Source organism: Oryzias latipes, chromosome 11 (assembly GCF_002234675.1).
Source record: "Oryzias latipes chromosome 11, ASM223467v1".
Lineage (NCBI taxonomy): Eukaryota > Metazoa > Chordata > Actinopteri > Beloniformes > Adrianichthyidae > Oryzias > Oryzias latipes.
The window spans coordinates 3,144,911-3,166,775 of NC_019869.2; the positions used below are offsets into that span (position 1 = coordinate 3,144,911).

Sequence of the window (21,865 nt, forward strand, 5' to 3'; positions counted from 1 at the left end):
CTGAATTCTCTGATGAGTGCAGTTTTAAAATGTTCAGTAATGATTTAAAACCATATAAAAAAAATCTAATGTTCTGGATCTTATCATTTCCAGTAAACTTTTTTAAGCTGAAAGTTTCCAGGTTTTTGTGTTTTATCATAATTATGAACATTATAAAAAATGGAACCAGCAAAACTCAACAATAGTTGTGTCAAAATATAAATGCTGAGTTCCTGTTTCTTAACACGGAAACTGTTCATACGTTCAGTCTAAAAGAAACTTGAACTTCCTTTCTTGTAACTTTTGAAAATGTAATCCTGTATGTTTGTGGCATTTTTACCAGCTTTGAATTTTACAGGAGAAAAAGAGCATGTCTAATTTAAAATGTAAAAGAATTTATAATTTGGGCGACAGCAAAACGCTCTTCAAAGCTTTGGGGTTTTTAAATGGGAAATTGTATCTTTTTATATAGTTTTAGTCTGTTTGATTAAACTGTATTAAATCGATTTTTTTTTCTTTTTCAGATTTTGTCTATAAAGCAGTGAATGAATCACGGCAGATCACTATGCATTGTAACCCGCCAATAAAAGGTAATGTGACATGGAGCAGAGAGACAAATGGAATCTACAGTAATATAATTACTGTATATGGTGATGGTGATAAAAAACACACCAATGATTCACGATATAATTCTCAAGCAGATAGATCACTTGTTATTATCAATGTTAAGCTCTCTGATTCTGGAAGATACTACTGCAACAATGAAACAGCTGTTGAACTGACCGTGATCCCATCAGGTAACATGAATTTACCAAAACAAATCTTTTTTTTAATTTTAAACTTTAAACTGGACATACTCTTAATGGTACTGCATGTAAATTCTCTGAAATTTGGACACCTTTCTTAGAGCATGTCATGTCCTTGACCTTAGAAACGACCCAGTGAACTTTCAGGTACATTAATGGTTATAAGGTGTGCAGTGTCTCTGCTGTTCATAGATTGGTAGCACAGTATATTGTTTGTAAGATTTTATTCATTCATTTGTGTACATTTTTTTTCCCTTTTTCTTTTCTTTCTTTGCAATTGTGGTTTTGAATTGTTTTTTGTTTTTGTTTTTCTTATTTTGAAAAATGAATAAATAAATCATACATAAAAAAAAAACTTTAAACTGGAATTTTAAACTTCTACATCATTTTAATGGATAAATGGGTTTAGAACATCTACGCAAGTTTGATAACAACAAATACTTTTGGGTTTTCTCATAGTAAAAGTTAAAGTTTTTGTGTTTTTGTTTCATCAAATTATGATTCTATAATGATCTTGAATTTATCGCTAATAGAAAATCTTCAATCATTTGCAGGAATTACAATAAAGAGTGTTAGAGAGACAAAAAATGTCACCCTGAAGTGTCCTGATGAAGATGAAGGACCAGATGATTCAAAGTGGAGCAGACAGTTTGGAGAAATACCACAGCAGCGGTTCCAGATGAAGAAAAAAAAACTGATTATAAAACATGTCAAACAGAAAGACACTGGATTGTACTACTGTGGAGGAAAACCAGCTGTTTTTCTGAATGTGACCAGCAGATCAGGTGAGAAATGTAGAAATAATAGATTCTGTCCCCATATTAATAACAGAAAAGACATAAATCAGGTTTTATCAGTTCTACTGAAAGGTTTGCAGAGGAAAGAAAAAGATTTTGTCTTAGTCTTAGAGACATAAAGAATAAATTAATACATAACTTTGGAACTATTGAGCATGACAACAACTGTAAAACTGAACCAAAAGCACGGAACTCATAAAATGATCATTAATTCTGACAAAATCGACAGGTCAGGGGAAGAACTGGGACTATGGGACTACAGAACTGAAGGATTAACCTGTGTAAACTGTGATGAAGAAACTGATCAAATTGCTCATAAAATCTTTTTTTGCAGCTTTTTTGAACAAATGACCCAGATGTGCAGAACACCACATAGCTTTGTAGTTTCAGATGAGACGGGTTTAGCAATAAGTTAGTAGCTTCATGATTAGTGGCAATGTGGAGGTTAAAATGAAAAAACATTTTCTCCAGTCGATGATGATGAAGCGTTTTAAAAAAATAACGTTCCTCTTCCTCCTTTTTTTTTATTTTTGAACATGTCATCAACAATGAAGTTGGTAGTTTCCGGTCTAAGATCGGAAGTTATGGGACAATGGCAAAAATCCCTAGAACAAGTTCTCGTTTGTATGTGGCGCTAAAGTGGCTTTTTTTTTTTACAATGCAGGATGGCGGCCTTTTCCCGAGGTCAAAGGTCAATGACACTTCTGTGGTGCAGAGTTCGCCACAAAATGGCCGCCAAGCCGTAGGTCGTGTGGCCGTCCCATCATGATTTCAAAACTTCTTTTGGATATCCCCGACACGTATGTTTGGGTTTCGTAAATGTATTTTGAAGTACATTTTGTTCGGCCCCAAACGCGATTTTCGGCCCATTCATTTTTTTGACGGGATCGCTGGCCGTGATGTCATCGTCTTGGGGGGGGGGGGTTACGTTGACTTTGTGGAAAAAACATTTGCAATTTATCCCATGTGTGTGCACATTTTGGTGACTTTCCGAGCATGCGGCGGGGGTCACATTTTCGCTGAAAGGCAGCATAGTCGTTCAAACTGCAAAAACAATACGGTCCCTGCAGTCAGTGACTGCTGCTGGGGGCCATAATAAACAGTAATGAACAATGAGGTTGTGCAAGGGTGTGCAAGGTGCAGTTTGTTGGTCCAGACTCCTGTCAGCTGTTAAGAAGCCTGATGGCAGAGGGAAAGAAAGAGTTCCTGAGTCTGGTGGTCCTGCACTTCACACTCCTGTACCACCGTCCTGAGGGGAGTAGAGTGAACAGACCTCGTTGTGGGTGGGTGGGGTCCTTGATGATGGAGGCAGCTCTTCTGCAGATCCTTCATTTGTAGATGCTCTGCAGCAAGGGCAGAGGAGTCCTGGTGATCTTGGACGCAGTTTTCGCCACTCTCTGCAGGCGGCCCATGGCGGTAGAGCTGCCGTACCACACTGTGATGCAGCTGGTCAGGATGGACTCAAACAAGCAGCTGTAGAAGTTGCTGAGGATCTTTGGGATGTGCCAAACCTCCTCAGCCTCCTCTGAAAGTACAGCCGCTGATGAGCTTTCTTCACCATCTGTGTGGTGTTGAGTGTCCAGGTGAGGTCCTGGCTGAGGTGGACCCCCATATATTTGAAGCTGCTCACTCTCTCCTCTTCCAGACCCCAGATAAGAAGCGGCTGATCAGGGTTCCTCCTCTCCTTCCTCATGTCCACTATCATCTCCTTTGTCTTGTCTGTGTTGAGCGTGAGGTTGTTGTCCTCACACCAAGTCACCAGACTGGCCACCTCCCTCCTGTAGGCTGCTTCGCCCCTGCCAGTGACGCGTCCTATCACAGCAGTGTCATCAGCAAACTTCAGGATGATGTTTTCCTGTTAATTAAGACTTTTGTAGCCTCTGGTGAGAAAGATTTCTCACTCTCGACAAGCAGTATTAGCAGTTGATGCTCGTTTTTTCTGAACTGCTGACAACCTTAGCATTTTTATGTGGCTGTAAATGTGGTTCTGCATTAGGCATGCTGCTGTATGACTAATGCATGTTGCTACTCCTGAGAAGTTTCATATTTAATGTGATTGCACTGATGTGGAGGATTGAGTTTTGTTAACTCAAGTTGTGCTTTCTCCATTGCATGCAATGCATCAGCAACAAAGGAACCCTTAAGAACGCCAACCATAACCAGCACATCAACCACAACCAGCACAACAACGCCAACCACAACCAGCACAACGCCAAGAACAACAACTCCAACCACAACCAGCACAACAATGCCAACCACAACCAGCACAACAACGCCAACCACAACCAGCACAACAACGCCAACAACAACAACGCCAACCACAACCAGCACAACGCCAACAACAACAACTACAACCACAACCAGTACAACAATGTCAACCACAACCAGTACAAAAACGGCAATCAGCACAACGAAAACCCAAAACGGTACAACACCAACTGTAAACAGCACAACTAAAACAGCAGCAACATTTTCCACTAAAGCCATAACTGTCAAACCCAAAATGACCCGGTTTAACCAAAGCAAATGACAATCTAGTAATATCCTATATTATATATATATGTTTTTTTTACAATTTCCAAATGCTAGTGTTGAACCAGTCAGCGTTACTATTTTTAGGCTAAGATTGAAAAAAAAACCTCTAGGAATAAAGCAATGAAAAAATGGGAACTACACCTTCCAATGAATCTAAATTCTTTCTTTTCTGGTGCATTGTGTTGTTATTGTTTTTTACAGAAGTCACATTGCTTCCTTGGCTAATTCTAGTGGGTGCACTGATCTTCCTCATCATCATCACCACTGCCTGCTTTACCTGGAGAAAAAAATGTAAAAAACAAGGTATGTAAAATCAAACTTCTAACACATAAAATTCCTCGACTGTCATTTGACCATCATCCAAACAACATAAAATAATAAATTCAGTGATTGGTTCTGTTATCTGCTTATAAAAAAACACATAACGTAGGGTTACTACAAGATTCATCAAGCTGATTTTAAAACCTTTTTAAGGCAATGCATATCAAAAAGGAAGACCAAATTCTCAGTCTATTTCCTATTTTAGTCATCATTACCCATTTTATTCATTTATTTCCATTTTATGACCTAAACTGTGGCTTCTTATCTTAGTGCCGTGATGATTTAGCACCCTTTTTCTTCTTCTTTTTAACCAGCGGTGGGTTTTCAGCATTGGGTCGGCGGCTGTTTATTTAGATGATTTGTTCAAAATAATCATGGTTCAAAATTAAGTTTGACAAGAAATGTGAAATGGAGAAATTTCAAGCAGCACAAGGCCCAGATATTCAAATTCAAGATTTTTAGGGTATCTGTCGTGTTTTGAATAACGAAGCAGACCCAGACGCAGGAACCCGGAAGAAAATCAGGAGGTGAGGATTGGAACAAAAAGGTTTATTTTTCAGAACGGAATTTAAAGATGAGTCTTGAAGAGTTTTGAGTTCATAATAAGGAGTTATTTGACCAGACGCTGGAGTCTTGGCGTGGCGGGAGTTTTGCCGTGGCTGAAGATGCGGCGTGGCAGGAGTCAAGGCTTGGCAGGAATCTTGGCGTGGCTGGAGATTGGAAGCGTGGAATCGGACCAGACGGCTCTTGAGAGGGAAGACCCAGGTTGAAACTCATGGTGTAAAGACCTGAAGATGAGGCGGAGAAATAAGGTAAGCAAACGCTATAACTTGGAAGCCGAGAGAAAACTAGGTGACCAGACTAAGCACCATTATGGGTAACGAACTGGCGATGAATGCTGGAGCTGGTGAGATGAGTGTCCACAGCTGGGTACAGCAGAGTGGGGAGGGGAGGAGAGACTGACAGAGGCACCGTGACAGTACCCCCCCCCCCCCCCCCTTCAACAACCGCCTCCAGGCGGTCCAGGACACTGGTCAGGATGAGCACGTTAAAAGTCCTCGATCACGGATGGGTCCAGAATTAGGGAGCGGTAGATCCATTACCGCTCCTCAGGGCCATAACCACCAGGAACTGGAGACCCCGACCCCGGCGCCTGACATACAATACCCGGCTAACGGTAAAAGCCGGGGCGCCGTCGATGATACGGGCAGGCGGAGGGGAAGCGGATGGCGGACACAGAGGACATTCTTGGACAGGCTTAATCTGGGACACATGGAATGATGGATGTACCTTGAGGGCCGGTGGAAGCCGCAAGTGGACACAGGAGGGATTGATGATCCTCTCAATGGTGTAAGGTCTGATATAACTGGGAGCCAGCTTCCGGGAGGTAGCCTGGATAAGAATGTTCCGAAAAGAGAGCATATAACGGGGAACCAGATTCCGGGAGGTGGCGAGATAGGAATGTTCCGAGAAGAGAGCATATAACGGGGAGCCAGCTTCCGGGAGGTAGCCTGGATAAGGATGTTCTGAAAAGAGAGCTAAACCCTCTGTCCAGGTGGGTACGTGGGTCCCACCACCCTGTGACGATTGGCTACTCGACAGTTGCTCTCCCTGGTGCGCAGGAGAGCTGCCCTGGTCTGATGCCAAATACGTTGGCACCTTTGGAGATGGTGTGGGGCCAAGGACGACTCGGTATGGGCAGAGGATGTAGTAGACCAGAAGGTGGAGAGTTTGAAGCCTTCAATTCATCTCCCTCCTTATTACGAACCAGATGATAAGCATTGTGTAGATCCAGTTTAGTGAAAACACGTATTTCATGAACGAAAAAAAAACAGAGCTAATTAGTGGGAGAGAGTATTTATCTTTGACAGTAATTTGGTTTAGATCACGAAAAACAATACAGGGGCGTAGAGTTTTGTCCTTTTTTTCTACGAAAAAGAAACCTTCCCCAACCTGAGAAGAGGAGGGGCGGATATGTCTCGAGGAAAGTGCCTCCTGAATGTAATTCTCCATGGCAGCTTTCTCAGTACCTGATAAATTAAATAATCTTTGGGCAGGGTAGCGCCATTTAGCAGCTCAATGGAGCAATCGTAGGGTCTATGAGGAGAAAGGACCCCCGCCTTAGATTTGCTTAAAACAGGTTTTAAGTCATGGTAACAGGAAGGAACACGAGAAAGGTCAATTTCTTCAGTGATGTTATTAATGTGGGGAGAAACTGGGGGAACTGCTGACTCAAGACAATTAGCCATACAATTAGCACTCCAATTGGCGATGTGCTGGTTAACCCAATCAAACTGCGGATTGTGAGAACGGAGCCAAGGATAACCCAGAATAATGGGTGTCTGGAGAGTTTGGGTGATGAAAAATTGAATGAGTTGTCTGTAGTTACTGGATGTAATGAGAAGAAAGGGTTTGGTGCGATGAGTTATCCTTGAAAGTGGCTGGCCTCCCAATCCTGCTGCTTCAACGGGAGGACAGGAATGAATAAAAGTTTTTTTCCGGTATCAGATACTGAACTACCCGCCCGAGGCCTGTCTTCTTGGAAGGCCAGTCTTCTTACTTGGAAGCCGAGAGAAAACTTGGTGACCAGACTAAGCACCATTATGGGTAACGAACTGGCGATGAATGCTGGAGCTGGATCTCCTTAAGAAGAATGGCAGGTGATGAGATGAGTGTCTACAGTCAGGTCCAATCAGGAAAGCAGAGCAGAGTGGGGAGGGGAGGAGAGACTGACAGAGGCACCATAACAGTCTCTTTTCCAAATTCTTAAATTCTATTTTTTAAAGACTTAGCGGGAACCGTGTTTTTGTGGTACTATTTTGGTGTAGGGGGTCATAGAGTACTTTTTTCTTGGTCATTGAACAGAAAACGTGTTTTTGATGTTGTGACGTTAATATACATTTACAGAAGCAGGTGCAGAGTGTCACGTCTACGATGAAGTATCACACACAACAGGACTCCAGCCTGACAGCGGTGAGAAAAATGACTTTTCCTTCTTAAAAAATGACTATTGAAAAATTGAGTTACAAACATTCTCTACATTCAGTGTTTTCCCAATTATTATGTTAATCTTTGATAATTACAAAACAGAGTAAATGGCAATATAATTATTTCTTTAAGTTAGCCCTTCAACTCCCTATCCAAAGCTTTTTTTCACTTAAATTGAATGAAATAAACAAATTCATGCCATTTATAGCATTAGGTTGTTTTTGTGCATTCAATTCTAAGTTTTGGTTTAAAGAGGTGAACTCTCTATTAAAAGTAATGATAAAACTTTGGGTCTAAAAGTCTTTGCTTCAATTTAGTAAATGCTAAAATTGCTCAATTAAGGTTTTAACAGTTCTAAAAATCCAAAATAATATTGCATACTCATTCATTACTCATCCCAAGTCTCCAAGTAAACCTGCCAGTCAGCAGAGATTGACAGTCAAAGGACCAATTTGGAATAAAATTCTTTCTTTTAAAACTCACTGAGTGTGAATGCACTGACTACGGGATGGTTTTACCTGCATACTTTGTTAAACAGATTCTCCATATTCCTTAATTGGTCCTAGCCGTCCCAGTCCTATATCTGGAACTAATCAAGGTATGTTGATTCTTTTGAATTATTATCATTATAGATTTATTTTAATTTTGTCTTGAAAGACTCTAAATGTTTAACTTCAATTGTCTTTGTTTCTCAGATTTGTTGTATTCCGTAATTGGTCAGACTCCTTGTTTTGAAAATAATCAAGGTTGTGTTTGTCTTTTATTATTCTTGTTTTGTTTAATATTTGATATTTTATCTAAAAACAGTCTAAATTTTCAACTTTCACCGTTCCCCCCCCCCCCCAGATTCTCCATATTCCTTGATTGGTCCCAGTCCTTGTTCTGGAAATGATGGGGGTATTTAATTTATCAGATTTTTATCTCCAAGAATTTGGAACTGGCTGTTGTTTTCCAGACATACACTATAATAATATTTATGTGATAAATTATATGATATTTGTAATATTATTTTAAATATTCAGATTTCGTAGTGGATTAAAAATCAATTTTCATTAATATTCATCAAATAGTCAGCAATACTCATCAAACAATTTTATCTAATTAGATTCTCTTGATCCACAGGTTTGTCTTTTCCAGCCGACAGTACTTACTTTCTCTTGGAGAAACCCAAAGCCCCCACAAACCATGATGAGCAGCTGTAAATAATGTAAATAATGTGATGAAAACAATGTGTTTAGCAAATGCAACAGAAAAGTCAGCTTTCATTAAAAGGAGGTTTTAAATTGGTGGATTCCAGCACGTTTCTGTCTTTCATGGAGCTTGAACCTGGAAAGTATTTATAATTTCATATATTATTTTATTGACAACAGTTTCATTAAGTCGGATTCAGACGGTTTCCTTACAAAAACAACAGTTGGAAATATTAAAAGGAAATGTTTGCTTTTTTGGTAACTTTAGGGGGAAGTAGTTCAGGTGAGATATGAAAAAAAACTATTGGGGCTTTTTTTAATTCATAAAAATGAGACATGTCCTTTTTCATTTTAGTAGCGGAAACATTTTTCCATATGAAAAAATGTTGGTGGTATTTGCCCTTTTTTTAGTTTAATTTAAAATAACTATTAAAAAGCAGTTACTCCATCAGGCTTCCATTACTGATAGAATATTAGATGAATTTTAATCAATTTTTAAGTAAATGAAGTAGAATGTTGCATGAGAATCTTTGCAAATACTGCTATAAAATTGAAGCAACAGCTTTTACATTACTGACACAATTAACATAGATACAAACTCAGAGAACAATATACAGACAATATAGTATAGATGCGCAATTGCATCAATCTTAATATATCAGTTTTTAGGTTTTAAACTCAGTTATTCCTAAATTAGACATGCTTTATTTAAAATAAATAAAATAAGAAGCAGCCCGGCTTTGCTTTACTACAGTTTTCCCTTGATGCACTGTTTCATATGATAGCAAATAGTGCTAAAAGACTTGATATGTTACCAAAAGCTTAGAGGTTACAATTGGTGTAAAAGGAAGTTTAATTTGTAATAAAATTGGAAAATGTTGGGATTAAATTCCCATTGTGACGTGAAATTAGGTAGCTTGCAAAGCATTGAAGTAATAAATGTTACCAGGAGATAAATTACTTCTAAACTTATTCTAAACAGATAAAATGTGATTTTTGACCAACTTTTTAGAAGGAAAACATGTTAACTGTTTTCGAAACTTTACAAGTTTTCTTGACTGAATCTATAATTCCAAAATCGAGTGCCCTAAAAGTTCCTAGAAGTCTCTGTGCATAACCCGAGTGTATCAATTCTTTTGAGGAAAAAAATGTGTTTAAATGTACTTTTGAAATAAACCAATAACGTTTTTATCATCAGATCACAGTGGATTCATAAATATTCGTAATAAAAAGCTTGTATTGATTCGTGAAAGTGTAGACGTCATATTTGCCCTAAAAAAAAGTAGTGGGCAAGGAGTCCAAATCATTTTTTAAATCCAGGGCACTATAGATAAGGTTTAGGCAATGGCGGTTTTTGATGTGGGTGAGGTGGGCAGTCAGGGCAGCACATTACAGGGGGCGGCATTTTCCAGGGTGCACACTTTCAATAGCATGCCCGCGATGGTACACATAATCAAGTAGCTCAGCAATAGAGGAGACTTTCTGCTTTTACTTTGACATGCCTGCAATAGACGGCACTTAAAGCATTTATTTTGACACATCTGACACTGAACATTGCACCCACCTCTTCATCCTCTCCCCTCTCCACATTTATGGTGCAAAAAAGAAAAAAAAAGAAGTAAACAACAGGATGAAATAACTCAGAGTGAAACACCTTAAAAAAGCCACATGAAGAGGCGCTTGGGCAAAAGAAAAACCCGTGCTCAACCCAATTTCGACCAGAGCAGGAAAACAGGATTATTTCTCACAATTCCCCACTCCAAAACAGCAGACCCAACGTGACCACCACTACATCTGAAAGTTTCATTTTGAATGTTACAAGGCGCCCTCTGCTGCAAGACCCCACAGTGTAAACTCTTCTATGTTTTCCGGTGAACCCTTTACATTTGTACCTTTTACTGTAAATCAAGTTCATAAAGTTCTTAAAACCCTGAACCACAGAAAACCTCCCGGGCCAGATCTGATAGAGCCTTTCTTTTTAAAAATGGCTGCTGATTTTATTGCTCAGCCTCTTACGATACTTTTTAATCTGTCAATTGAAACTCAAGAAATTCCTTCCATCTGGAAGTCAGCTTTTGTTACTCCCCACTTAAAAGGAGGTGACCCAGCAGTTTTAACCAACTACAGGTCAATCTCCAATTTTTTGTGTATTGTCAAAAATTCTTGAATCTCTTGTGTGTGAGCAACTCAAAGAGTTTTTTGAGCTTCTCTTAACATTACAGTCAGGCTTCAGGAAAAAGCACAGTACCATTACTGCTGCTACAAAAGTGATAAATGACATTCTTGCTGCTCTTGACAATAAGCAGTACTGTGCTGCACTCCTTATTGATTTATCAAAAGCATTTGACACTGTGGATCACATTGTGTTAAAACAAAGACTTATCAGTTTTGGCCTTTCAGATCATGCAGTCTCCTGGCTCACAAATTACATGAAGAACAGAACCCAATGTGTTAGACAGGACGGTTTGTGTTCTGAATTCAACAGAACCCAATGTGTTAGACAGGACGGTTTGTGTTCTGAATTCATAAATGTACACAAGGGGGTGCCACAGGGTTCTGTATTAGGACCCCTCCTATTTGTCATGTATATCAATAATATAGATCAAAATGTGTCTCATGCAAATATGCATTTTTATGCCGATGACATAATTATTTATTGCTTTGACCCATCCCCTACCACTGCTGTTAAATATAAGCAAAGAGCTTTTGATACGGTACAGCACACATTTCTCCAGTTAAAATTAATGGTTAATGCAGACAAAACCAAATTAATGCTGTTCTCAAACCCTAGAAAAACACCACAGGGTCTCCTTACAGTTTCCACTCTAGAAGGAAATGAAATTGAGTTGGTTCACGTGTACAAATATCTGGGAATCTTGATTGATGATGCCCTATCATTCAAGCCCCACATTGAAAATCTTGTTAGGAAACTGAAATTGAAACTGGGTTTTTTATTTCGAAACAAGTGTTGTTTTTCATTTGGGATTAAAAAACGACTTGTCACAGCAACTTTCTTATCCATTTTAGATTATGGAGACCTTTTATATATGAATGCAACAGCTCAATGTTTGAGTAAGATTGATTCCGTGTATCACGCCGCTTTGAGGTTTGTGAAAAACTGCAAGGCCTCGACTCATCATTGTGAACTGTACTCTCGAGTGGGATGGTCTTCTCTGTCCACCAGGAGGTTCACACACTGGTGCATTTTTATTTACAAATCTCTTCTTGGACTTTTACCTTCCTACATTTGCAGTCTTATTAAGCTGAGGACTGTGGAATCATACGGACTGTGCTCAAATGACCATCTATCGCTCGCCGTTCCATTTGCTCGTACAGAACTGGGGAAAAAGGCTTTTGTCTTCTCTGCCCCCTCCACATGGAACACTCTACAGAAAAGATGGAAATTAAAAGAACTCATTCCTGAATAATTTTAAATCCAAGCTGAGATTGGAGGAGAAAGTCACTTGACTTTAACTGTACCTGTTTTACATGAGCTCTAATTTTTATTCATGTTTTTAATGTTGACATTTTTATTGTAAATGTAATTTATTGTTTCCCCCCTAGCCCCCTAGCCAGGACTCCCTCAAAAAAGAAATTCTTAATCTCATTGGGACAATTCCTGGGTAAATAAAGGTTGAATAAAAAATAAATAAATAAGACACTTGCGCCCACACCTCTTTGCGGTAGCCTTTGGAACACAAGTCAAACAATTCGGGTGGTGGGGTGCAACTCACTGGTGGTTGGTTGAATCACATTAACAGGTAATTGGGAGTCTATTTCAGTCTAACAATCATTTCTAGGCCGCAGCTGCACCTCCTGTCTTAGAGAAGGAGCGTGCAGTGTGAACAGGGGAGGTGAGCGCAGGCTGAGAGGAAATACCTGGATCATCACATGCTGTTGGATCACTCAGCTCATGTTAATAATAACATTGTTAATAATGTCATTATTTACTAAATATTGAAGATATTTTTATTAGGTGTCTTCTGTGGTTTAGTTGGTGTCAATATTTGACATAGAGACAGCGGTGATGCAGGAAAACAGCTGCACTTTATGAGATCCTAAACTATAGATGTTTATGAATGGATTGAGGTTTTTTGAAAGATCTTTACTGTTGGTGTTGCAAAAAATTAGTGAAAAGCCAAATATTTTTTGAGTAATCCCACTGATGAGTTATATGATTTAGTTTGTAATGTTTTATAAGACCTAAAAATGATATTCACAATAAGTTATTTTTTTTTAAAGATCCAATCCCTCTGATATGTTTCACACACAGGACGTCACACAACAAGAAATGAACTTATTGCTAAAAATGATGCCAGGAGTCCAGCTCTAAAAAATGATAAAAGAGCAAAGAAAACAAAGACATGATTTGTGATTTCTTATTATTTACTTACTTGCTCCTCTGGATGAGGAGGAGCAGCGGCTCTAATCCACACAGTGACCTGCGGTGAGGTTGATGGCTGTTGAGGCACTGACTCCTATGGAGGCAGATATACAATGAAATAACTAAATATTTTAGCATTCTTCCAACGGCAGCTAACAGCTTATAAAGTACCCACAAGAAAATGTTTGTCCAACAGAGAATATTTCTTTTATACACATGGATAGAACACTCTTCTTGTGTATAAATTATTCATATGTCCTGTAAACAAATTAAAGTATACAAATGTGATCAGCACATATTTGACCCTCAGTAACTATTTCTGGTATTTTTTCAACTTCAAATTCTGGTGCTTTAATCAGTGTTATCAAATGTTGTCTATGAAAATGATCATAAAAATAAAATAAATGATTTTACTGACATTTTTTCCACCCATGTCTTCTTCTTTCTCTTTCGGCTTTTCCCATCAGGGGTCGCCACAGCGAATCATCGTCCTCCACCTCACTCTATCATGGACGTCTTCTACCCTAACATTAGCCAACTTCATGTCCTCTGTTAAGACATCCATGTATCTCCTCTTTGGCCGTCCTCTTGCCCTCCTGCCAGGCAGCTCCATCTCCAACATCCTTCTACCAATATATCCACTATCCCTCCTCTGAACATGTCCAAACCATCTCAGTCTGGCTTCTCTGACTTTGTCCCTAACACAGGCAACGTGAGCCGTCCCTCTGATGTACTCGTTCCTTATCCTGTCTAACCTGGTCACTCCTAAGGAGAACCTCAACATCTTCATCTCCGCTACCTCCATCTCAGCCTCTTGTCTCTGTCTCACTGCTACCGTCTCTAACCCATAGAGCAGAGCTGGTCTCACCACTGTCTTGTACGCCTTTCCTTTGAGTCTTGCTGGCACTCTTCTGTCACACAACACTCCTGACACTTTCCTCCAACCGCTCCAACCTGCCTGCACTCGCCTCTTCCCCTCTTTTCCACAATCCCCATCACACTGAACTGTTGACCCCAAGTACTTAAACTCCTGCACCTTCTTCACCTCAGCCCCCTGTAACCTAACGCTTCTACCTTGATCCCTCTCGTTCAGACACATGTATTCTGTCTTACTATGACTGACCTTCATGCCTCTTCTTTCCAGAGCAAACCTCCACCTCTCTAGCTGTTCCTCCACCTGCTCTCTACTCTCACTGCAAATTACAATGTCATCTGCAAACATCATTATCCAGGGAGATTCCTGTCTTACCTCGTCTGTCAGCCTGTCCATCAGCATAGCAAACAAAAAAGGACTCAAAGCTGATCCTTGGTGTAGTCCCACCTCCACCTTGAACTCCTCTGTCTGACCTACAGCACATCTCACCACCGTCATACTTCTCTCATACATGTCCTGAACTACTCTGACATACTTCTCTGCCACTCCAGACAATCTCATACAGTACCACAGCTCCTCCCTCGGCACCCTGTCATACGCCTTCTCTAAATCTACGAACACACAATGCAGCTCCTTCTGACCATCTCTGTACTTTTCCATCAACATTCTCAAAGCAAAAATGGCATCAGTGGTGCTCTTACGGGGCATGAAACCATACTGCTGCTCACAAATCTCCACCTTCTTCCTAAGCCTGGCTTCCACTACTCTTTCCCACAGCTTCATTGTGTGGCTCATCAACTTTATTCCTCTATAGTTGCTGCAGTTCTGCGTGTTACCCTTGTTCTTAAAGATCGGAACCAGAACGCTTCTCCTCCATTCCTCGGGCATCTTCTCACTCTCTAAAATCCTATTGAACAACCTTGTTAGAAATTCCACTGCTGTCTCTCCTAAGCACTTCCATACCTCCACAGGTAGGTCATCAGGACCAACGGCCTTTCCGCTCTTCATCCTTTTCAGAGCCTTCCTAACCTCATCCTTTCCAATCTCTGCTACTTCCTGCTCCACAACAACCACATCTTCCTCCCTTCTTTCCCTGTCATTTTCCACGTTCATCAGCTCCTCAAAATACTCCTTCCATCTTTTCTGTACACTCTCCTGGGTTGTTAGCACCTTTCCATCTCTGTCCTTTATCACTCTTACCTGTTGCACGTCCTTCCCATCTCTGTCTCTCTGTCTGGCTAGTCTGTACAAGTCCTTCTCTCCTTCCTTTGTGTCTAACCTGTCATATAGCTCATCATGAGCTTTCTGTTTGGCCTTTGCCACCTCTCTCTTCACTCTACGCTGCGCTTCCTTGTACTCCTGTCTACCTTCCTCAGTCCTTTCTACATCCCACTTCTTTTTAGCCAACCTCTTCCTCTGGACGCATTCCTGTACTTCCTCATTCCACCACCAAGTCTCTTTACCGTCTTTCCTCTTTCCAGATGACACACCAAGCACCTTCCTACCTGTTTCCCTGATAATCTCTGCTGTAGTTTCCCAGTCATCTGGAAGCTCATCCTGACCACCCAGGACCTGTCTCAACGTCTGCCTAAATTCCTCACAAGTTTCTTCATTCTGTAGCTTCCACCACTTGGTCTTCTTTTCTGTTTTCCCTCTCTTCTTCTTCCTGACCTCCAGAGTCATCTTACACACCACCATGCGGTGCTGTCTGGCTACACTCTCTCCTACTACCACTTTGCAGTCATTAACCTCTCTCAAATGACCTCGTCTGCATAGGATGTAGTCCACCTGAGTACTCCTACCTCCACTTCTGTATGTCACTCTATGTTCCTCTCTCTTCTGGAAGTAAGTGTTGACTACAGCCATTTCCATCCTCTTCGCAAAGTCCACCACCATCTGTCCTTCCAGATTCCTTTCCTTCACACCAAACCTGCCCATCACCTCCTCATCACCTCTGTTGCCCTCACCAACATGCCCATTAAAGTCTGCTCCAATAACAACTCTCTCTCCTCTGGGAAAACTCTCTATGACCTCATCCAACTCACTCCAGAATCTCTCCTTCACTTCTAACTCACAGCCAACCTGTGGCGCATACCCACTGACTACATTCACCATCACCCCTTCAATTTCCAACTTTAGGCTCATCATCCTGTCTGAGACTCTTTTCACCTCTAGAACCCTGTTTACAAACTCCCCCTTCAGAATCACTCCTACCCCGTTTCTCTTCCTATCAGCACCATGATAGAACAGTTTGTATCCTCCTCCAATACTACGTGCCTTGCTGCCCTTCCACCTTGTCTCCTGCACACACAGTACATCTACCTTCCTTCTCTCCATCATGTCTGCCAGCTCTCTGCCTTTCCCTGTCATTGTGCCAACGTTAAGAGTCCCTATTCTCAAACCTATGTTCCTGCCTTTTCCCTTCTCTCTCTGGCCACGGACCCTTCTGCCTCCTCTCTTTCTTCGACCAACAGTAGTCAAATTTCCACCGACACCCTGTAGGTTAACAGCATCGGTGGCGGTCGTTGTTAACCCGGGCCTCGACCGATCCGGTATGTCTAGTGGTGTGGATGATTCGCATAGTTATTTTGGCAATTTTTACGCCGGATGCCCTTCCTGACGCAACCCTCTCTATTTATCCGGGCTTGGGACCGGCACAGAGGCAACTGGCTTGCAACCCCTGTGGCTAGATTTTTTTTTTTTTTTTTTTCCACCCATGTCATTTTTAAAAAATAAACATTGAAAAACATGTCTGACCTTACTGTTTGAGTCCATGTGTCGATCCTTCTCCACAAAAAGCTCTGTAATAATAATAATAATGGATTAGATTCATCTGCGCTTTTCCAGACGCTCAAAGCGCTTACAATGTGTCCATTATTCATTCACTCCTCATGTATGTATACTTGGTGATGGTAGAGGTGTCGCTTCCAGTTCGTGCCTATGGTCCCTCTGACCATCACCGGGACATTCATACGCATTCACACACCAGTGGAGTCACTGGATACTTTGATCAGTTGGAAAAGTCTTCCTTGTTTTCCTTTAGTTTATATGAGTTTCTCCCTCTTATTGGAGACAGACTTCCTCAGTCTGTTCTGTTTCTATGGCACCAGTGTAGCTACAAAGCAGCTGTCAGCTCACGTCTGCCCCCTGCAGGCAAGGCAAGGCAAGTTTATTTGTATAGTACAATTCATACACAAAGTAATTCAAGGTGCTTCACAAAACAGAAAAATGCATTAAAATCACAATACATCATAGAAATAATCAACATAAAATTTACTTTAAAAGAAAAAAAATTTGAAAACTGATTTAAAAATAAAGGAAGGAAAGGAAAGAAAAGTGCAGATAGGACCTTTCGGTCATATACACGGCTAAACAGAAATGTTTTAAGTCTAGATTTGAACATGAACACAGAAGACGCCTGTCTTACGACTTCAGGGAGGCTGTTCCAGATTTTAGCTGCAGAATATTGAAACGCTGATTCCCCTTGTTTAGTTCTGACTCTGGGAATCAACAGGAGGCCGGCCCCTGAGGTCCTCAGAGTACGAGATGGTTCATATGGCACTAACATGTCAGAGATGTACTTTGGTGCTTGGCCATGGAGAGACTTGTACACAAGCAGAGCTGCTTTGAAGTCTATTCTTTGAGGTACAGGGAGCCAGTGCAGAGACCTGAGCACCGGACTAATGTGATCATACTTCCTGGTTCTGGTCAGGACACGAGCAGCAGCATTCTGGATGTACTGAAGCTGTTTTACAGCTCGTTTGGAGAGGCCGGTGAGCAGGCCGTTACAGTAGTCTAACCTGTTGGAGACAAATGCATGAATAAGTATCTCCAGGTCTGGCTTTGACACTATGTTTTTGATTTTGGCAATGTTTTTCAGATGGTAAAATGCCGCTGATGTTACTGACTTGATATGGCTGTTAAAGTTCAGGTCAGAGTCCATGATTACCCCTAGATTTCTGACTTGATTTGAGGGTTTAAGATACAGAGAATGAAGGTAGCTGCTGAGACTTTCTCTTTGTTTCTGTGGGCCAAAAATAATAACTTCGGTCTTGTTTGAGTTTAGCTGGAGAAAGTTGTTCTGCATCCACGCACTGATCTGTTGGAGGCAGTGGCTGAGTGAATCCACCGGCCCATATTCACCTGTTGTCAGTGACACTAGATCTGAGTATCATCTGCATAGTTGTGATAAGATATGTTATTACTGCGTATTAACTGCCCTAGTGGCAGCATGTAGAGGTTGAACAGAAGGGGTCCCAGGATCGATCCCTGGGGCACACACCAAGTCAAGGCCATGTAGTCTGAGACACAACTCCCAATTTCAACAAAATATTTCCTGTCTTCCAGATAAGACTTGAGCCAACTTAGGGCAGATCCAGAGATGCCAACCCAGTCTTGGAGTCTGTGCAAAAGGATCCCATGATCAACAGTATCAAAGGCAGCACTCAGGTCTAGCAGGATTAAGACAGTGACTTTGCCATCATCAGTGTTCAGGCGGATGTCGTTGGTTACCTTGATAAGAGCAGTTTCTGTGCTATGATGGGGTCTAAAACCTGACTGGAAAACATCAAATGAATTGTTTAATAAGAGAAAATCAGTGAGCTGTTGGTAGACAACTTTTTCAAGGACTTTTCCTAAAAATGGCAGATTAGAGATAGGTCTGTAATTATTCAGTACATTGGGATCAAGACTGCTTTTCTTCAGGAGAGGTTTAATGACTGCAGTTTTTAAGGCCTCTGGAAATATTCCAGATTGAAGAGACATGTTAACTATTTGAGTAATTGATGGCAACACACTGTTCAGGACAGATTTTAGAAATCTAGTGGGTAACACATCAAGGCAGCCTGTAGACGAGCTCAGACGGGTGATGGTCTCTTGGACAGTTTGGTCAGTGACAGGTAAAAAGTGAGTCAGCTTAGAGTGAGTAGGTGGCCGTTCGATAGTTATATATGTTGTGGAGTTGATGGCTTTTTTAATGCCCTGAACCTTGTCATTAAAAAATACAGCAAACTCATTACATTTAGGTGTGCAAACCAGTTCTATTGGTAGCTGGGTTGGAGGGTTAGTTAATCTGTTTACTGTTGTGAACAGGACACGAGAGTTGTTGCTGCAACTTCCAATGATTTCAGAGAAATACCTTTCCCTTGTTCTGCATAAGATCTGGTTGTAAGCGTACAACTCCCCCTTATACATTTCATAATGAACCTGGAGTTTTGACTTGCGCCACTGTCGTTCAGCTCTGCGGCACTGTTGTTTCTGTGCCCTGACTAGATCATCGTTCCTCCAGGGAGCTTTCTGTCTATGTTTTCTCAATTTAACCTTCATAGGGGCAATGGCATCCAGAACATTCAAGATGCTAGAAGTAACAGAATTCAGCATTTCATCAACATTGGCACCAGAGGCGTTTTCAGGGTTTATCATTTCTACAAAATGTGCCCTTACATGCTGAATTAGATCAAAGGTTTCAAGGACAGCATTGAGCTCTTTTGCATTTCTGTCATTGACATTATCAACATGAACATTAAAATCACCTGTAATGACTAGACCATCAAAGTCTGTGCACACAACTGAGAGCATTTCAGTGAAATCATCAATGAAACTTTGGCTGTGCTGAGGAGGTTTGTACATGACTATGCAGAGTAAGGGAGGAGTTTGTTTTAACTCAATCTTAAAGGACACATACTCAAATGCTTTAGGTGAGACTTTCCTCACCTAAAGCCTTTTCTACGCGCCTACAGCAGCATTTCCAGTGCACATCTCTGATAACATTGAGCCCTGCCGTCAGACACGAGGCACAGCGCTTCAGAGCCTCACCCTAAGTTTTCCGGGCACTAAATGGCAATCATTACCTTCGGGTCGATTCGGGCCGGGCTTCTCTCTCGCTGACTTTTTTAATAAATATATTGTAATGGCTGCAAAGAAGCTCCTTAGGCGGGCGGTTGTCAAACAGCTCTTTATTAATACTGTATGTCAGAACGGTTACCGCACGAACCGAAAGGCACAGCCAGCTTCTTCTTACTCAGAGAGAGAACGTTCACCGAACGCCCACACACACCCACACACCCCCACACACACACACCCACACACACACACACACACACACAGGTAGTCCCCGCGCCCTCTATCCCACCAGTCACCAGCCCACCGTTGATTGACATACACTGTGGTCCAGCAAGTGGCAGTAAGAGGGGGGCGCCGGCCACCCGCAGAGCTCCGGGTGGCCGGCAAGTCCGCATATATTTTGTTTAGGTATCCCCGATATGGAGCAGCAAGAAGTCAAGGATAAACTTAAGACAGGGGAACTGAAAAGACAAACACGCACCGCCGCGGCTGCAGAAATTCTCTGCGTAATTAAGCGAGTGCGCATCAAGATCTCTTTTTCACTCTCTTTGTCTGGCCTCTTATTCAGTGTTCCAGCGTTATTTCATTGTGCAAATGCATTTATCATGATCATAAAAATATGTAAATTATTTTAACCTTAAATCTTGCATTTTTTTCTGCCAAAAATACTATGGGATGAAATAAAATTTCGTGTTTGCTTCGGGCTCGGGTTCTGGTCGGGTTCGGCTTAAATGCCCGTGGGCCTGTGTTGGGTCGGCCTGGATTTTTTTAGGCCCGGTCTTACCTCTAGTTCATTCTGCTTAATTGGGCCCTTTGACTACAGTACAGACCAAAGGTTTTGACACACCTTCTCATTCAAATGAATGGGAAGGTGTGCCCAAACATTTGGTTTGTACTGTATGTGTGTTCAGGGTTAGCTCAAATATTAGCTCGGTCTTCAGAGGTTAAAGGAGAAAAGCTTCCTCTGCTGAAGGATAAACAACTTCTACAGAATGGAGCAACCTCTGCTAGAAGGAGACTTACATCCACAGAATCCAACCACCTCCCAGAAAGTGGTTGGATTTAGTGTCTGCTTCTAAATGAGGACACAGTAGCACATTCCACCAGTTACTTAATTAAGACTTTCAAACTGCTGGTAACTTCTGTCAAAAGAACTAACAGAAGAAAGAACTTGATCTTTTTTCTGTTAGTTCAAAAGAAAGATCCAGTTTCCAAATTGGATCTTTGCAGTTTCTGTACGCATGATGTTTTTTTGAATCGCCCTTAGTCCTGCCTGAAGTCCCCCAGGAGCTACACGGTCATGATGTATTTGCCATGTCCCTAACAAGGGCAGGGCAAATGCACCTTGACAACATTGCTCCGGGGGTAAATTCAGGCACTCAAACCCCTCCACCACGGTAAGGTGGCGATTCAAGGAGGGGAAATTTTTTTTTACCCAGTAACTAATTATCTGAAAGGGAAAACCAAATTTCTTGGAGAAAACTCAAAGGCCTGCTCAACTGCTTTTAATTTGTAACTAAAAATTTTGGGTGACTATTTTATTTATTTTTGTCTTATACATTCATCATTTAGTTTTTTTTTTAACACAAGTGAATTTGGAGAGGTGGGGGAACCGAAGCCCTCGGAGGAAACCCACACAGACATGGGTCTGTCAGGACACAAAGTCCACCCAACAAACCAGCATGCCGCCCTGTTTTTTTAAACGCCAATCATACATTCACATCTAAAAACTTGTCCTACTTGACAGCTGATTCAGTAAATCCAAAGCTAAATGTCTGGTCAGATAATCCTTTAAACATTTTTGAAAAATTCCTACTATCATCACTAAGACTTTAAGAGAACCTGCACAGACACTGATCTGTCTGGACAAAAAGTCCACCCAATCACACCACATTGTGAGCAGTTTTCAAACTTTTTTCCTTTTTTTTTCTACATTCAGAAACATTTCCCATTGTGTGTTTTATCATCTACGGTGTTCTAAATGGTGTTTTCCTATCAAACCTGTTAATATTAATGTTATAACTATAATTTAGATTTGTCACATAGAAATATTTGAAAATATTTTCACCCTTTTGATTGTAGAGCAGGTCCCTTTTTTTGCCTTAAGAGCAAGATTATAATCCCAATTTAGAACAAAATTTAGACTGGCT

At 41.1% G+C, this 21,865-nt stretch overlaps 2 protein-coding genes across 8 annotated transcripts in view; both read left to right on the forward strand.

The window, feature by feature from the left end:
• LOC105355020 overlaps nt 1–21,865 on the forward strand; it is a 55,808-nt gene that overhangs the window by 134 nt on the left and 33,809 nt on the right. The window lies entirely within an intron of this gene.
• LOC110015858 (mucin-2-like) lies at nt 1,114–8,713 on the forward strand. 2 transcript variants are annotated; one of them, XM_023959814.1, is made up of 8 exons: nt 1,114–1,570; nt 3,709–4,008; nt 4,319–4,420; nt 7,346–7,411; nt 7,965–8,024; nt 8,122–8,172; nt 8,273–8,323; nt 8,549–8,713. In XM_023959814.1, the coding sequence occupies exons 1-8, from the start codon at nt 1,294–1,296 to the stop codon at nt 8,626–8,628; spliced, it is 987 nt and encodes a 328-aa protein (XP_023815582.1). In that variant the 5' UTR covers nt 1,114–1,293; the 3' UTR covers nt 8,629–8,713. The 2 variants fall into 2 exon arrangements, with proteins under 2 accessions (XP_023815582.1, XP_023815581.1); XM_023959813.1 differs by lacking the exon at nt 1,114–1,570 and adding an exon at nt 2,513–3,465.